The sequence below is a fragment of the Pipistrellus kuhlii genome, unplaced genomic scaffold (assembly GCF_014108245.1).
Source record: "Pipistrellus kuhlii isolate mPipKuh1 unplaced genomic scaffold, mPipKuh1.p scaffold_m20_p_9, whole genome shotgun sequence".
Lineage (NCBI taxonomy): Eukaryota > Metazoa > Chordata > Mammalia > Chiroptera > Vespertilionidae > Pipistrellus > Pipistrellus kuhlii.
This window is the reverse complement of record NW_023425595.1, coordinates 31,017,910-31,031,755: the sequence shown is the minus strand read 5'-3', so window position 1 is coordinate 31,031,755 and position 13,846 is coordinate 31,017,910. Positions and strand designations below refer to the sequence as shown.

Genomic DNA, 13,846 nt, shown 5'->3' with positions numbered 1-13,846 from the left:
ATGTTCAGGCTCAATGGCACAGTCTTCATGCCCTCGGTGCTGACACTGGTGGGGATCCCTGGCCTGGAGCCGGTTCAGTGCTGGATTGGCATCCCTTTCTGTGCCGTGTACGTCATCGCTCTGTTTGGGAATTCTCTGATCCTGGTCATCATCAAATCCGAGCGCAGCCTCCACGAGCCCATGTATCTCCTCCTGGCAATGCTTGGAGCCACAGACATTGCTCTCAGCACCTGCATCCTGCCCAAAATGCTAGGAATATTCTGGTTTCATCTGCCAAAGATACACTTTGAGGCCTGTCTCTTGCAGATGTGGCTTATTCACACCTTGCAGTCCATTGAGTCAGGTATTCTGTTGGCCATGGCCCTGGACCGCTATGTGGCAATCTGCAATCCTCTGAGACATGCAACCATTTTTACCCACCAACTTCTCACTCAGATTGGGGTTGCAGTGACACTCAGAGGAGCCCTTCTTGTGGCTCCATGTCTCATCCTCATCAAATGCCGGTTGAAGTATTACTGGACCACTGTGGTCTCCCATTCATACTGTGAGCACATGGCCATCGTGAAATTGGCAGCAGAAGATATTAGAATCAACAAGATCTATGGTTTGTTTGTGGCTTTCAGTATACTTGGCTTTGATATAACATTCATCACACTATCCTACTTTAAAATATTTATAACTGTCTTCAGTCTGCCTCAGAAGGAAGCCAGGCTCAAAGCCTTTAACACCTGCATTGCTCACATTTGTGTCTTTCTTGAGTTTTATCTCCTGGCTTTTTTCTCCTTTTTCACACACAGATTTGGCTTCCACATTCCACCTTACATTCATATTCTTCTGTCCAATCTATACCTGCTTGTCCCACCATTGCTCAATCCTATTGTGTATGGTGTGAAGACCAAACAGATACGAGATCAAGTGTCTATGATTTTCCATTCTATGGATTCTTTTTGATTTTTTGATTTATTATTTTATATCATACTAGAGGCCTGGTTCTTGAAGTTCATGCATAGGAGTAGTTTGTCTCTCAGCCTGGCCTGCACCCTCTCTAATCCAGTAGTCCAGATCAGGCCTAAACAGGCAGTCAGACATTCCCTTCACAGTCTAGGACCTCTGGCTCCTAACTGCCTCTGTCTGCCTGCCTGATCAGCCTTCACTGCACCCCTGCCAGCCTGATCACCCCTAACCACCTCTATCTGCCTTTTTGCCTGATCTGGCCCCTAACTGCTTGCTCCCCTGCTGGCCTGATAATCCCTAACTGCCTCTTTCTTGGACCCTGCCACTGTGGCTTTGTCAGGAAGGAAATTAGACATCTGGAAGATGTCTGGTTGATCCAGTCTAATTAGCATATTACCCTTTTATTAGTATAGATAAATAACACTCAGAGAAACCATTGTTCTTACAAAGATTCTATGTTTTCTCAAGGTCATTGTGTGTTAAAAAAAAAAGTTTGCATTCAAGACACTAAGGCTCTAAATAGTATTTAAATAATTTCAAATTTTTATGGATATGGAACAAATTTATCAATAAATGCCATAAGAGACAGAAGAATCATAATTTTTATTTAGTCATTGAAATTCTTTTCTCAAATTTTCAGTGAGAAAGGGTTTTAAAAACACACTTAAATGTAATTTATTACCATCTGATTCAAAATGTTGTTTGTGGTGTTCTTTAAAAACTGAATAAATTCAGTTTGAACTTGAGAATTCTAATGATAATGAACTAACTTCTTTTTGTTTTATTTTGATTTCAGTAATTGCCTTCCTCTTTTCCTCATCATTTTTCTAATTTTCATTATTGTTCAATTTTGTGTGTGTGTGTAACTTATCTTATGGCATTAAATATTGCTCCAGGCCCATCTTGGAAATTTCCTGAACTGAACCATAGGTATGCATGGTGCTTGTTACCTATTTTTATTTATGCTGACAGAGGAAGGAATTTTGTGTGTACACTAACCTATGTAAGAGAACATATCAATAAATATTTCTAATGTAACTATTTATACCTAAATTCAGCTAATTTTCAGTTCCTACTAATATCTGCCACTTTGATTCATTATCACATAGATCTTATAGTCTCTTCTTGCTTCTCAGTAATTTTCTCCTTCAACCGTGAAACACCTTCCTTCGACCATCGGTTATCCATTTATTTCATTGGTAATTTCCAGTTTAAAGCCCTCTATAATATGATAATCCTTGTCTCTCTGAGAAAAACTTTGTCTACTAGATACCCCTTTTGCCTTAAGTTCTAACACTATACTCATTTCCAAAGTTACTTAGATCAGTGCCTTTTCCCATCATCACCTTCAAGGAGGTTATTTCATTCATCTGTTATACAATAGGACATTTTTTTTTATAGTTTGCATCTCTCTGAGAATCCCCCAATATCCTCAATAATTGTATTTAATTGTAGGTTCTCTCTGTGATTTAAAGTTTTGTGTTTTTCAAAAGTGAATAACGACATGTATTCACCATTACCATCTCATACAAAATAGTTTTATCAACCTAAAAATCTTATGAAATTCACCTATTCACCTTGTGAACAAATGATTTGTAAAGAAACAGAGTAAACATTTTAAGCTTTTATGATCATGTGATTTTTGTCTTAATTGCTGCTATAACATATCGTTGTATAATGTCATTTCATTCAACACAGTTTTCTTATAAAGTGGATGAGATGCCATGGAAACTTAACTCTTGTTTTCTACAATTAGCCTAAGCTTAAAATTGGTTTCAATATATGTTGTTTCTGTGGAAGTTCAGAAGCTATCAACAATTTTAAATGAGGACTTACTGTATAGGGAAAAAGCTTCCATAAATTGATGAATAAAGTGCTACTCCAATCAGCTTTTATTCAGATAAAAAAGCCACAAGCTGATACGGTCTGTGTATGAACACAGAATTGACATGTTCATATTCTGTGTGATTGATCAAGAGTAACATTAGACTCTATAGGTGCAAAATAAAGTGTAGCCATTAAGTAAAATATTCATGGTTTGAACTAGATTTATTACTGGGCCCAAGGTCATTCATGTGTACAAGACTGTGTGGATATTTTCTTCAGTACCATTGCACTCTTCTGTATTTCCCAAGGTGACCAATGTCCTTCATAGTGTCACACACTATATATTTTCCTATTGAAAGTCCATGCTGCTTTTCTAATTATATGTTTTCTTTTGAAGTTCTCTTCTTTTATTTTTATGACTTTACAGACTTCTGGATGTATTTTCACTTTTCTTACTATGCCTATTTACATCAATTGTGATGTTACCTCTTCTTGGAAACCTTTTCCCTGTTATCTGATAATTTACTATCATTCTTTAAGACTGAATTCAGTTTTTTCTTGGTATTTTTTTAAACATGATTAATTTGATTTTTTTCTCATTCACAGTATTATTTTGGAGTTCCATAGTTATTTAAACATTTAAAAAACTATATTATATTAAATTTATTTTTTCCTACATTATCTGGAATAGATACTGGATTGTTTTTCTTTTCACTTAATTTACTTTTCCTCCTCACTTTGTTTTTCATATGTTTTTGGAATATATCTGACTTTTTTATATTTTATTGATTTTTTTTACAGAAAAGAAGGGAGAGGGATAGAGAGTTAGAAACATCAATTACAGAGAAACATTGACCAGCTGCCTCCTGCACACCCCCTACCAGGGATGTGCCTGCAACCAATGTACATGCCCTTGACTGGAATTGAACCTGGGACCCTTCAGCACGCAGACCAACGTTCTATCCACTGAGCCAAACCAGTTTTGGCATATATCTGACTTTTAATAAATACTCTATGACAGCGTTTTTCAACTGCTGTTCCGCGGCACAGATGTTGCCTGGTGTGCCGTAGGTGCAGACAAGACAAGAATTTTATAATTTTTCACTATTTTGTTTACTTAATATTTCATAATAAAGTAATTATAAAATACTTTCTTTGTGTTTATTTGATTCCTATTCAAGAAAATTACTTTATATATAGTCAATGTAGGCACAGAGTTAAATTTTTTAACATTTTCTAATGGTGGTGTGCCTCGTGATTTTTTTCATGAAACAAGTGTGCCTTTGCCCAAAAAAGGTTGAAAAACACTGCTCTATGACATTACTGATTCTCTCTTACTGACTTCAGTGACTAGGTGAAATAATAAATTTTGTAAGGTGATTTAGGTGAGTGAATAAGAGTAAAATGTTCACTTTTGGACATATTAAATGAAGAAATAGGATCTCTGGGTAGAAATAACTAGTCAGGAAATCTATTTAGACACATGGAAAAATAACTTTGCTAATTTATTATCATATCATGGCATTGACACTGGTGCATATGACAGAAGGCTTTGTTGACCATTGTGATTCTTGTGTTCATTATCTTATTTAACCCTTACTCTGATTCTATAAAGTATAAAAATTTTTTTGCATTCAATTAATGATAAAATTGCAATTTACAAACTTAAAAGTAAAACTTACCAGCTCTTAGTAATGGAAGCAATATTTGACCTTGATTTTTTTCTCCCTACAGCTCTAGCTCTAAAATATCTGATAAAGCCTCCCAAGATATACTCATTGAGGAAATGAATGAATTACAGTAGTGTAACAAAACACACTGCTATATAAGAGTTAATAGGATACATATGTAGTCAGCAACAAACAACAGTATTTCAATAGCAAAAAAACCCCAAAACCAAAAACAAAAGCAACGCACACATAAAAGCCAGTTTTGAGGAACTAATTTATTTGAACACACACAAATATTCTTAAAATATTTTTTAAAAATGCATATGAACTTTGGTTACAATAATCAATTTCCAACTCAATGAATTCTCAACCAATGAAATGAGCAAAATGTAAAAGAACGTATTGCACAGATTTTTTTATACATGGGCCCAAAGTAGTTTCCCCTGTGCTCCATGCAAAATTAAATTAATATTATTAATTAAGGAAATTATTGTTTTCAAATAAAGCATTTACTGAATGTGACCAATAATTTACATTGTTCAAAAAGTATTGAATGCCAGTATGTAGGATTTTTTTTTCTCTAGAAATTTTACTTTAATTTGGAAATTATAGTAATAGCTATAAAAGGCTACATTGACTGGACATTTACCTAGTAAAATAGAAGTACCACTGAAAATTATAATAAGCGGTTAAGGAGGACTTGAGAAAATCTATGACGATATCTAAAAAAACAGAATATATGTAACAGAATAAAATATATTTAAAAATAAGTTTCCATATTCTTAAAGTGAATAACTATAAGCTTTCCATCATGGTACACAATATTGCAAGCTAAAAAACATGTTTTCTGAAGCTAGAGTACATGGTTGAAATTCTACATTACTACTTCCTTGTGTAACCTATATAATTCCTCAGTCTTAGTTTACTAATGGATACAATGAGAATAATAAATGTCTATCCGACTGTATAATTTTTTGGGTTAAAGAAGTAAATACATGTAAAGTTCCCAATAAACAGGAAAATACAGTGATCAATATTTGAAAAATAATCAATATTTGATTATTATTCACCATAATAAATCAAAAGAAACTTGTGACTAAACATTATTACTTGAGAACATTTAAACAGAGCATGGAACAAATAAAAATGAAAAAAACACCACTTGTATGTATAATATGCATTGTCCAATGTATTGAGAAACTTTAAATTATGACAATAATTAGCCTAGTCATTCCATATTTTAGAATATTAAAATGTTACCAATAAATATAGATTATAAAATAGTATCAATAATAAATAACAATTGTTGCTAACAGTTATTGAAAGCTTCCAAAAAAGAGGCCATCTTTATTTCCAAAAGAAAGAAAACATAAAAGTATAGCATCAAATATCTCTGTTGAAAGACACAGCTGAATGGGGAAATAGCATGTTGGGGACAAGGTTTTGTTTTTGGTGTTCCATAATTATTTACACATTTGAAAAACTCTATTGTATTAAATTTATCTGGAATAGATGCTGGATTATTTTTCTTTTCACTTAATTAATTTACTTTTTTTCCTCACTTTGTTTTCATGTTTTTGGCATATATCTGATTTTTAATAAATACTCTATGACATTACTGATTCTCTCTTGCTGATTTCAGTGACTTGGTAAGATAGAGATTTTATAGGGTAATTTGGGTGAGTGAATAAGAGTAAAATGTTCACTTTTGGACATGTTAAACAAATAGAATCTCTGAGTAGGGATAGTCAGCAACTCTATTTAGACACATGGAAAAATAACTTTGCTAATTTATTTTCATATTTCCCATGTCTATCATGGCTTGACACTGGTACATATGACAGAAGGCTTTGTTGATCATTGTGATACTTGGGTTTCATTGATTATCTCATTAAATCCTTACTTTGATTTTATAAAGTATAAAAATATTTTTTGCCTTCAATTAATGATAAAATTGCAATTTACAAACTTACAAATAAAACTCAACAGCTTTTAGTGATGGAAGCCCTTGATTTTTCTCTCCTCACAGTAGCTCTGTCTCTAAAATAGCTGATAAAGCCTCCCATGAAATATTCATTGAGGAAATGAATGAATAGCAGTAGTGTAAGGAAACACACTGCTATTGATATTTAAGACATATAAAAGTTAATAGGATACATATGTAGTCAGCAACAAACAAGAGTATTTCTATAGCAAAAACAAAACAAAATAATAACAAAAACAAAACAACTCACACATAAAAAGTCAGTTTTGGAGAATTAATTTATTTGAGCACACACAAATGTTCTTCAAATATTTAAATAATACATATCAACTTTGCTCAAGAATCATAGACTTTCAACTCAATGAACTCTCAACTAATGAAATGAGCAAAATGTAAAAGGTTGTATCAATATATCACAGATCATTCATACATGTGCCCAAAGTAGTTTCCACTGTGCTACATACAAAACACAATTAATATTACTATTTAAGAAAATAATTGTTTTCAAATAAAACACTTACTGAATGTGACCAATAATTTATATTCTTCAAAAAGGTATTGAATATCTGTAATTAGGATTTTGTGTCTCTGGAAATTTTACTTAAATTTAAAATCATAGTAATAGCATTAAAAGGCCACATTGACTAAACATTTATCTAGTAAAATAGAAGTTATCCCTGAGAATGTTATAAAAAGGGGTCAAGAAAGAATCCAGAAAATGTACCAAAATATTTAAAAAATAAAGATCATATGTAGGAAAATAAAATATATTAAAAATAGATTTCCATGTTCTTAAAGTAAAAAAGTATGACTTCCATCATGGTAGACAATATTGCAAACTAAAAAGCATGATTTTTGAAACTAGAGTACATGGTTGAAATTCTACATTACTATTTGTGAAACTTATATAACTCCTCTGTCTTAGTTTACTGATAGAATGAGAATAATAAATGCCAATCCCAACTGTATAGTTTTGTGCACTAAAGAAGTAAAAATGTGTAAAGTGCTCAATAAACGGGCAAATACACAATGATCATTATTTGAAAATGAAGTCATTATTCGGGAAACCATAAAAATACTAGAAGCATCCACAGGCAGCAAAATCTCAGACGTATGCCAAAAGAACTTCTTCACTGATACTGCCCCTAGGGCAATGGAAGCTAAAGAGAAAATAAACAAATGGGACTACATCAAAATAAAAAGCTTTTTTACAGCAAAAGAAACCATCAACAAAACAACAAGAAAGCCCACGGTGTGGGAGAACATATTTGCAAATAACACCACTGATAAAGGTTTAATCTCTAACATCTACAGACAGCTGATACAACTAAATAAAAGGAAGATGAATGATCCAATTAAGAAATGGGCAAGGGACCTAAATAGAATATTTTCAAAAGAAGACAGAAGGAAGGCCAAAAGGCACATGAAAACATGCTCAAAGTCACTAATTATACGAGAGATGCAAATCAAAACAACAATGCGGTACCATCTCACACCTGTCAGAATGGCCAACATCAACAAATCGACAAACGACAAGTGTTGGCGAGGTTGCGGAGAAAAAGGAACCCTCGTGCACTGCTGGTGGGAATGCAGACTGGTGCAACCACTGTGGAGAACAGTGTGGAGTTTCCTCAAAAAACTGAAAATGGAACTCCCATTTGACCCAGTTATCCCACTCCTAGGAATATATCCCAAGAAACTAGAAACACCAATCAGAAAGGATATATGCACCCCTATGTTCATAGCAGCATAATCTACAATAGCCAGAATTTGGAAACAGCCTAGGTGCCCGTCAGCAGATGAATGGATCCAAAAACTATGGTACATCTACACAATGGAATACTATGCTGCCATAAAGAAGAAGGAATTCTCATCATTTGCAGCAACCTGGATGGAATTGGAGAACATCATGCTGAGTGAAATAAGCCAATCAATGAAAGAGAAACACCACATGACCTCACTCATTTGTGGATAATAAAGAGCATTATAAACTGATGAACCAAAAGATAGATATAGAGACAGTAAAGCAACAAGCAGATTGTCAAATTACAGCAGGGAGGGGAGGAGGATCTGGGGGAGATAATAGATCAACTGAAGGACTTGTATACATGCATATAAGTACAACCAATGGACATAAAACTATGGGGAGGGAGGGGATATGGGGGAGGGAGGGAGGGGGGCAAAAATCATTAAAATATGTAAAATAAATAAATTAATTAATTAAAAAGAAAAAAAAAGAAAAAAGAAAATGAAGTCATTATTACCACAATAAACCAAAAGAAACTTCAGAATAATCATTGTTACTTAAAAACTTTTAAACAGAGCATGGAACAAATAAAAATAAAAAAACACACCTGTTTTTATAAAATGCAATGTCCAATGTATTGAGAAGCTTTAAGTTGTGACAATAATTAGTCTAGTCATTCCACATTTCAGGATATTAAAATTTTATCAATAAATATAGAATATAAAATAATATCAATAATAAATAACAATTGCTACTAACAGTTATTGAAAGCTTCCAATAAAGAGGTGCCTTCCTTTATTTCTAAAAGAAAGAAAATATAAATGCACAGCATCAAATATCTCTGATGAAAGACAGTGCTGAATGAAGAAATAGCATATTGGGAATAAGGTTTCAAGTATTGTTAATGCGCTAGGACTTCATGACACAGATTCTACCAACATGAGTACATATATATTTCACTTTTCATGAATTTTCTTCTTTGGAAAGAAGAGACCCATCACTCTGTCACGAATCTGCTTGGTTTTGACACCATATACCAAGGGATTGACTGCGGGGCCTACCAGAAGGTACAAACTTGCAAAAATTATGTGGACGCTTGGGGGGACCTTCTTGCCAATGCGGTGGGTTAGGAAGCTAAATAGTGCAGGTGTGTAGAAGGCAAGAATAGTGCAGACATGGGCAGCACAGGTGCCCAGTGCTTTAGAGCGGGCATTCTGGGAAGAGAGCTGAAAGACAGCCTGGAGGATTTTGATATAGGATGTGGCTATGAGCCCTAGGTCCAATACCATCACTGAAAGGGCCACTGAGATTCCATATGCTCTGTTAATGAGAGTGTTGGCACTGGCCAACTTCACCACTGCCATGTGCTCACAATAGGTATGATTGATGACATTTTGGGTATAATATGGTAGCCTCTTAATGAGAAGAGGACAGGGTAAAACCATAAGTGTAGCTCGGGTCATGCAACCCAGACCCAATATAATGACCATGGTTGTTGTCAGGATGGTGGTATAATGCAGTGGGATGCAAATAGCCACATACCTATCAAAGGCCATGGCAACTAGGAGGGCTGACTCGATTATGCAAAATGTGTGAATGAAATACATTTGTGCTAGGCAGATATTAAAGTCAATCCCATGAACTTCCAACCAGAAGATACCAAGCATCTTGGGGGCTACGGAAAAGGCAAGAGCCATGTCAATCACTGCCAGCATGCAAAGGAAGAAATACATAGGCTGGTGGAGGCTAGGCTCTAGTTTGATGGTGACAATGATTATGCTGTTCCCCATCAGGGCCAGGACAAGCATGAGGCAGACAGGAATGCCAATCCAGCAGTGAAAGTCTTCCAACCCGGGAATACCAACCAGGAAGAAAGAAGAGATGTAGGCATGTGTAGAATTGTCTGTCATATTAAAACTCAGTAAACTGCATGCTCACATACTCAGTAGACAGTTAATTCTCCACTGGAAGAAATCGTGTAACAGAGAGTGATTCTTCTATGGCTCAGCAAGTAGAAAATCCAGACAGGATTTAATAGCCTACCTGGAGGGCTGACTCCTCCTAAACCTCTGTCAGTAATCAGGTATACCACTTCGCCATTCTAAGTTTCAGCATCTTGACCTGCAAATGATAAGACTGGGTTCACGTATTTCAAATAATTATAATTTTATTCAATTCTACCCTGTAGTTTTGATTTCTTGTCAGAGGGTCAATTAGTAATATAATAGCCTCATTATTGTGTGAAATCCCACATGATTCTGTGATAGGAACAGTATTAGAGAAAAAAAAACCAAGTTGACTTTTCAAAGAAATTGATATCAAGTGTGCATACATATACATTAATACACACACAATAAATTACAGGTTTTTCTAAAATAATATTTATTCATAGTTAGCATACTAAAATAATTAGCAATTTAGAATAAGATCTTGTAACCCTAAAATATAGAATGAACTGTTAAAAATTAAAGGCAACCAATGACCTATCATTAATCACAAATTTCTTCCTATTTTCAATGAATTCCATAAGAAGACCTTAAGATGTAGAGCATAACATAATCATATTAACAGAAGAAAAAAAAGAAATATATTCTTTCTTCATGCTGTCAAATGACTTAAAGTTGCTGCAAAGAAGCACAATAGTTGTTAATAAGCTCCATCTATTTTCTGCAGAGCCCTGACTTCCAGGTGCAGATATCACTCTTTCTATTTTAGCACCTTCCCTGACTAACAATAGTGCAGGAGAAAGCAAGTGCATTTCAGTCCTACTGGTCTCTGCACCAGTAGTTCCTTGTGACTCTTGTTCTCACCTTGTCCTTTTGTTTTGCTAACTGACCCTATTGTTCTTCCTAGCATCCAGGTTTTCCCAAGTATCATACTTCTGGCATATGCACTGCACTCTTCTTATCATGCTTTTAACTTATAATTGCTCCCAGCATCTCAATTTATGGTCCTGAACATCACTAATGTAAAAACACGGGATGTATTGTTAAATAATCTTTAATGTCAATGAATCCTTGTGTAAATGCCTAAATCTAAATAATATTTGTGTGTGTGTGTGTGTGTGTGTGTGTGTGTGTGTGTGTGTGTGTGTGTGTGTGTGTGTGTGTGTGTGTATGTGTTGGGGGGTGATGGAGGGGAAATAGTCAGTTTATCGTATCTACATTCTACTATCAATCAAACTGGTGCTATTCCAGGCATAGGTGCATAAGTACCTGAGGTTTTTCCTTGTTCAAAGTTAAAAATTTTTTATATACTTAATAAAAATTCAGAACTTAAGCTTTAGCCACAATAAAGAAGCTTAGTGTTGTGGAAATTACTGCATAAGTGGATGAAGTCTATAACCCAAGAATTTAGGACAAAACCTGCAAATACTGAACATTCAGAGTACAAAAAGGTCTTAAATATTTATCAAACTCTTGCTCTTTGCAAATTCTCAAGTGATTGTTTTCCACTTGGAAATTTGGTTGGTCAAGTTCCATTCTTATATTTGCTTCTGGGAAAATCAAACATACAAAAGGCTAACCAACATAAGATTACAAGCATAATCACTCATGGTATATATATATATATATATATATATATATATATATATATATATATGTAAATAGTTTAAAATCCTCTTTTAGTTTTCAATAAACTAACTTACAATATAGTAACATGTCATCCACATAAAGAGAAAAGCAGCACTTACAAGATCATAACATGTCATCTGTACCAAGAGAAAACAAGTAAAGTGACTTCTTAACAAGGGAAGCTTCCTGTCAGAGCCATAGAATGTGGCACACAGAGGAAATTAAGGAGAACTGCCCCCAAATCATGGTCTGCTTGTACAGTTATCCCTCTCACCTCAAAAGCTATCTTTGTCTTCTCCCAAACCTTCTTTGAAATAAATTTGGAGAAATGTATTTATTTCAATAAGGTTATTCTTTATATTATCTTCGGCTGTCTGCCAGGTAATCCAAATAACTGCCCAGACTTCTCTAATTTTCTACTGGCAATACCATTCTATCTGCTTCTGAACCATATATGTACCTTATTTCTCTGGCAACCTAAGCTTTGCTATTTGGTCTGTTTCTGAGTCAGCATTTTCTCTTGCCTGCAATCTGCCACTGCAGAGTAGAGAACTCTATTGGAATACAGTGGTCTTTTCTCTAAAGTCACTTTTGAATACTTTATATATTTTATATTAAGGTATTGAAATAAGAACAAAGAAAAATACCTCAAAGTAACCTCTCCCATTCTTTTCACCCAAATGTATCTTATTTGTTGATAACAACAGATGCCACCCAGCCATTAAGGATTCTCAGAATTATCCTTGCCTTCTGTATTTGTACCACTCCAGTCAAGGAGCTACGGGGTCTTCATTTCTGTTGAAGATCTTACCATGTACTCTTTGTGCTTTTCTTGTTTTCACTTGCATGTCATCTTCTTCAGACTATGAATACCCAAAGGAAAGCCCTTAATGTCAGTAAACTCTCAGCGGAGTCTGAGGAAATACCTGGTGTTTCTCTATGTCCTCCACAGTCCCTCAAGAATTTCACAGAACTGTATCTTCCTCTCAAGGTTTCTGACCCACCAGCAATAATTTATTCATAGTCATTGCCTACTCTTCATTATATCGTATCTTAGAATATGATATTTTAAAATAGTGTCTGCTTATGAGTACAATCTCACAATCCTTAAAATATTGTAGATAGTGATTAAAAATAACTATCATTCTTTGAAAAACATGAAATTATATTTTATACTGAAGCAGCTAGACCAATATGCATATCTTGGAGTTCTTAAAAATTACAACAGTGTATCAATCAGTAGTAAGGACTGTGTGGTCAAGTTGGTAGTAATGGTTGCTTTGTAATAGGCTATTTCAGTATTCAGGAGATCCCTCTGGAAGGCTGATGGGCCTCTTAGGAAAAATAAGATTGAAGGAAAAAGAGATCTGGGCCAGGATGAAGCACAAAACAATAACAATGTCCCCCCTGGAAAACTGTACTTACATTGTAAATTAAAAAAAAAAAAAAAAAAACTAAGAGGTTAATGACTTCAATTTTAGTTCTGACATGTAATAAGCTCAGAATTGTTATTCCTGTCCTGACCTGGAAAAGCTAGGCAAACTGGATATCAACGACTTTTCTTAAAGCCTTTATAGAAATGAGGTCACAGGGCAAGTCATCCAACTCAAACACAGAGGGACAAGCACATCCAAGGAGGTACAGCTTATGTTATCAAGCTGCTTGGAGCAGAGGTCATTTAAAGTTACAACAGTAAACACACTTCACTATTAAATCTGACCGGTTGCTGGGAGCTGCATATACATTATCATGAGCTTGAGAAACTCTCTTGTCTTCATTCAAAAGTGTCCCACATATTACATAGGCTTCACTTATAAAAACACCAACAGAGTCTCAGTTAGGATCAAAGAAATATCCCCTGTTGGAAGAGAAGTCCATGTGAAACTCTCCCAGAACTCTCCGTATAAAAACAGCTTCTTCTGCAAGGGGGAAAAGTCTTAGCTAGAGGGCAATACTGGGACCTTATCTCTTCTAAAGTCAAACATTTCAGCCCACTCCATTCCTTCCTAATCTCATCCTGAGGGTTTCAGGGGGGATATAGTCAATAGAGGATAGGGCATCAAAGAACTAGATTGGAACCACTGCATCC

The 13,846-nt window shown here is 34.8% G+C and overlaps 2 protein-coding genes across 2 annotated transcripts; one reads left to right on the top strand and one right to left on the bottom strand.

Annotated features, from left to right (window-relative positions):
* Positions 1–951, top strand: LOC118713223 (olfactory receptor 52A1-like). Its single transcript, XM_036427624.1, has one exon. It carries the CDS (start codon positions 1–3, stop codon positions 949–951), a length of 951 nt encoding a protein of 316 aa, XP_036283517.1.
* Positions 952–9,138: 8,187 nt separating this feature from the next.
* LOC118713669 (putative olfactory receptor 52P1) lies at positions 9,139–10,092 on the bottom strand. Its single transcript, XM_036428507.1, has one exon. It carries the CDS (start codon positions 10,090–10,092, stop codon positions 9,139–9,141), a length of 954 nt encoding a protein of 317 aa, XP_036284400.1.
* Between the last annotated feature and the right edge of the window lie 3,754 nt (positions 10,093–13,846).

What these genes read in the sequence shown, in the direction of transcription:
- LOC118713223 (XM_036427624.1), top strand. Translation starts at nt 1, where the DNA reads ATGTTCAGGCTCAATGGCACAGTCTTCATGCCCTCGGTGCTGACACTG.
- LOC118713669 (XM_036428507.1), bottom strand. Translation starts at nt 10,092, where the DNA reads ATGACAGACAATTCTACACATGCCTACATCTCTTCTTTCTTCCTGGTT.